At 34.6% G+C, this 5,032-nt stretch overlaps 1 protein-coding gene across 2 annotated transcripts; it reads right to left on the minus strand.

Annotated features, from left to right (window-relative positions):
- Nucleotides 1–2,245: 2,245 nt before the first annotated feature.
- LOC143192842 (uncharacterized) lies at nucleotides 2,246–4,660 on the minus strand. 2 transcript variants are annotated; one of them, XM_076398571.1, is made up of 4 exons: nucleotides 4,179–4,660; nucleotides 4,000–4,118; nucleotides 3,219–3,714; nucleotides 2,246–3,116 (listed from the first exon to the last, which is right to left on the minus strand). In XM_076398571.1, the coding sequence occupies exons 1-4, from the start codon at nucleotides 4,498–4,500 to the stop codon at nucleotides 2,251–2,253; spliced, it is 1,803 nt and encodes a 600-aa protein (XP_076254686.1). In that variant the 5' UTR covers nucleotides 4,501–4,660; the 3' UTR covers nucleotides 2,246–2,250. The 2 variants fall into 2 exon arrangements, with proteins under 2 accessions (XP_076254686.1, XP_076254684.1); XM_076398569.1 differs by having other exon boundaries at nucleotides 4,000–4,660.
- Between the last annotated feature and the right edge of the window lie 372 nt (nucleotides 4,661–5,032).

Genomic DNA, 5,032 nt, shown 5'->3' on the forward strand with positions numbered 1-5,032 from the left:
TATCTATTTACAATGTTATTTTAACTACTACCAATTGATCAGTTTGAAGTCAGTGCAGAGCCCAAACAATACGATACTACTAATATAATTAACTAGCTGACCCGACAGACTTCGTCCTGTCAAAAAGATTTGTAATGTGGCAGTTTTTGTGCCTACGTATTTTAAAAAATTCTCCTGAACAGAACCATCACCCTGGTGATAGGGCGTTGTGAATAAAAAATAATTAAATAAAACATATATAAGGATTGAAAAGTAAGTAATCGCTTTATTGTTAATCATGTGAATCATAATTATTATTATTATTATCATTATATTGCTTTGTGGTATACGATGTTTTTTGTTTGATTACCTGGCGCATAGATAAACAAATCTGATGGTTTTCCAACACGGGAACAGGCAACATACAATTGACCATGTGAGAAACATGGGTTTTCTAGATTAATACCACAAACACTTAATGATTGCCCCTGGGACTTGTTTATAGTCATAGCAAAAGCAAGCCGTCAACATGTCTATAGGAAATTTGCCATTACCAATGTCAATGAGTTGTTTAGAGAATATGTTTCCAGATTGGTCATTTTGCAACTCGACACGCATATTCTTGCTTAAATGAAGTACTTTAACATGTTTCCACAAATTGGAGGACTTTAGACATGCATTGAGTTCATCAGCTGGCGTTGATCGTGGAATCACTGGCAATGTTTGACGAAAATCTCCTGCTAATAAAATCATTGCACCACCAAATCGGTTATTATTGCTACGTAGATCTTTTAAGGTTCTGTCTAAAGCCTCCAAAGATTTTTTATGTGCCATCGTGCATTCATCCCAAACAATCAATTTACATTGCTGCAAAACCTTTGCTATTGCAGAGTTCTTCGAAACGTTGCAGGTTGGAGTTTCATTGCTTTGCATATTTAATGGCAATTTTAGTGCTGAATGGGCTGTTCGACCACCTTCAAGCAAAGTTGCTGCGATTCCCGATGAAGCGAGTGCAAGTGCAATTTTATTTTGTGAGCGAATTGTTGCTAATATTAATGAAATAAAAAAAGTTTTTCCTGTACCACCAGGTGCATCTAAGAAATAAATCCCTCCAGTTTCATCATTTGTTACTTTCATAAGAGTTTCAAATACATACTTCTGTTGTTCATTTAACAGTGGAAGATTTGTTTGAATTTATTCTTTCAAAGCGTTGAGATCATACAGTCTTTCTCGATGCAACTCTTGGTTAAAAGCGTCATGCATTGGACGATTGGGCGCGGTCAGGCCTAATTGAATTAATAGTTTGTTTGACATTATCAAGCACATGTCCTCAATTGAAATCAATGCTTCATTGTAAATTTCTTCACTGATTTGTATATTTGGATTTCCCATTCTATTCCGTATTTGATACAAAATATCATCACACATATAATCTTTGTACTTCATCCACAAATCAATTGGGCTTGATGGGAAGCATGTAGATATGATTATAGAAAACAATGTTCGTATTTGATGAGTGTGTGATGATATTACAGCATCATTGAGAGTTTGATCCCAATGAGCGTCATTTTCAAGCAATTGCAAACGTTGACAGGCTTCTCTGTAGGATCCACACAATTCACCATCAACAGTTCGTAACTGTTGGAATGATGTTGGGCCACGTACATTGACTAATAGCAGTCGTAAATAAAAACATTCATCATTGCTTGGATGTACTGAATAAATCCGGCCAATCGCATCGGTGGAATATACATCTGTATATCCTGGAACTGGTTTTCCTTGTTTCCGTCGTATAAATCTCCTTGAGGATTGATTCCAGGTATAATATTTTGGCATTTCAGAATATAGCAATGTTTGTGCGAAATCATCGTTTTGGCATGTCTCAAAAAAACTGGTTAATGTAGTAGATGGTGGCTGAGCAGCTCTTTGTACTGCGTTCTGTGCTGTAAAATACACTCTTTGTCCATTTTCTAAATGCACAGCTAAGTGAACAACAGAAGGGTGTCTCTCATGAATAGGAAAAGAAAATATTCGCCAAACTGCTTCATTACTACTGACATAGCGGCCCATTTGGTATTGGGTAACTTCATCATTAGAATTCTCTGCACCAATTCCAATCACAGCCATATCACTCCCTTTGGTTACATATTTGCAAATGTATTTAATCGATTTCACTGAATGGCAAGATTCAACGTTGATGTGTGCTTTGAATGTCTTTGATAAAATGGGTGAATATGGAACAATCCAACGATTATCTATTTCAATATCTTGTTAATTTAATTTGACAATTGTTGATTTTCCATTGTCTGCTGTCGATCTGCGACGATACAATGGATAACCGTCATTACCAGTAATTGTTTCCGATATTAATGTCCGTGGATATCGTTTTGAACATTTACCATCCATCATACACGGTGAATTTTGATTAAGAGTTCCACAGGGACCATGTATCATGTTTTTGATAACTACCTCATGCAATCCAGGATCTACTTGTACATTAGGGATTTCAGCTGATATCACTGCATCAACTTCATTTGGCCTTATCTTTTCAACCAACCAAATCAAAATGTGTGCATGTGGCAATCCTCGTTTCTGCCACTCCACAGAATACATCCAGCAGCGTGTCTCACCAAACACATTATGTTTTACGATGAAATTCATTAAAGATTTCAACTTTTGTCTAAAGACTCTGGCTGTAATATCATGACGATCAATGGATGATTTCCCAGGTAATAACTCCTGCTTAATTTCTATCCATTGCGGATTGCATGTAAATGTGATGAACAAATCTGCTGTACCATAATGACGAACATACGACATGGCATCTTGAGCATATTCGTGCATATGCCGAGGGCTTCCGATGTATGTTGCTGGAAGAATAGTCATCCGACCGACATTCTGTGCATTTCCATCAGTATTAATCGCATCTCGAAGGTGAATATACTCTTCAGATCGGAGTTTGGTTTGATTCAACCTGATGAATGTTAATCTCTCCGTTTCAATTTTAACATACATGTCATCAACATATTTGTGATATAATCGCCGACATTTCAATATGTGATTATCTGCATTTTCCCGAATCATTAGGCGGTATGAATAATAGTTCATTGAACTGACTTTTTTGTTGGTTTCAGAACCTGTAAACAGATTTTGTTTTAATAACATTCAAATATAAAATTAAAATACATAATATAGTGACTGAGATATTATCGCCATAGCTAAACTAATATTTTAGTTACCTGTAATGGGATTTATCATTTTTATTGATAAATCGTAGCCATCTTCACCTTGCCAAAATATAATGGGATATTGCAGTGCATCATATGAGCGGTGTGTTTCCTTTATAGGTTGTAATTGAAAATTCCGACGATGTAAAACAATATCACGGGATTCCAAGTTTTCTCCAACTACAACGATAGCAACTTCATCAATAGTTGGTGCATTAAAACGTCTTGTATGTTGACCTGCAGGTGTTTTATCAGCTCTGATTACAATTTTGTGATTATCGGATGGCATCAGATCCAGGGCAGTTTTAAACAATATAATCAATTGATTGTGTTGATGAAATAAAGTTTGTAATTGTTTTACAATAGACCTTTTTACTAAATTGTTATGTGCACAACGCAGATCAATTTCTTGTGGTGAATTGCCCATAAAATAAATTTGCAGGAATTTGTTGTCGCTATCTGACACTGGTAACAGTGAACCTGCTCTGTGATATATTTGCCCTTGTATCTGCAAATAAAAAAAAATATTATGGTGTGGTATAAATTAATGGATTGTCAATGATCAAACTTAAATAATATTTGATCTTAAAAAGTATATATTTAGTTTTAACTAATATCTATCAAATATAAAATATAATAAAAGTGTCACTGAAACTGAATCACCATATAATATGATGACTAAGTGATATATTTCGTAATGATTAAGAAATTGAAGATTAGTAACACATCTTAACTTTGGTGACAGAAAATTTTGTTCGCTAAAATAATTATGAGTAACTGCTATAATACATACCTTGAAAGTTGGCATAAAATTTTCCCGAACTGCATTTGTTGCCCCAAATGAAGTCATTTGAAAGCAATTGTTATATTGTTGAATATGTGTCAAAAAGTGTATAGAATCTGTTCCTATTCCTGAAACCAATGAGTACAATGGTTCTGGTGGTGGATCCAATTGTATCAATTTCACTTTACCATTTGCGCAACACAATCCATTGGCTTCGTTTTTGTATTTTAATGCCTTACAGTGTGAGCAAACCAAGTTCATAGAACCAATAACAACACATTGGTAGTTACTGTAGTCAATTGACACATCGTAACTGAAAGCAGCTGGATTCAAACTTGCGCGATTATTAGTTGAATGTCGCGCTCGCGCTTCACGCGTTTGTGATATCCGAATTCTTTCACGTTCATTTCCGTCGTCACGTTCTTGTGCAGTACGATTAGATCGGTAATTAGTTTGGTTTATAGCATTTCTGGTTCTTCTACCTAAATTGCTTCGTCTTATAGGAGGCATATCAAATATAAATTATTTTTTCACTAATCACGAACTAAACAAACACTAACTAACTAAACACTCTGCACAAAACACGATATACGAATTTGTTTCGTGTATCACTTGACAATTCATCTGTCATCTGTCAAAAGTCATCTGTAACAGACAACTTTTTTTTTAAATTTGATATGACTTGAACTCAAATCCTTTTAAGCCGTACGAATTGTTTTATTTATTTAAAATTTGAATTAAATTTTAAACAAATAAAAAATTTTAAATAAATAAAACAATTCGTACGGATTAAAAGGATTTGAGTTCAAGTCATATCAAATTAAAAAAAAAAAAGTTGTCTGTTACAGATGACTTTTGACAGATGACAGATGAATTGTCAACTGATACACGAAACAAATTCAAACAAAAAGGGCTATTTTTAGGGTTTTTCCAGGAATAATTCTAATTTTTCTCGCCGTAAAAACCATCCCTGAACTTCAACGAACATTTTAAAAAAAGATTTGGCCAAATTGGTCCAGGCGTTGTTGAGTTATGCGCTTAG

The sequence above is a fragment of the Rhynchophorus ferrugineus genome, unplaced genomic scaffold (assembly GCF_030347505.1).
Source record: "Rhynchophorus ferrugineus isolate W39M unplaced genomic scaffold, kcgeb_rfMv2 rfM3, whole genome shotgun sequence".
Classification (NCBI taxonomy): Eukaryota; Metazoa; Arthropoda; class Insecta; order Coleoptera; family Curculionidae; genus Rhynchophorus; species Rhynchophorus ferrugineus.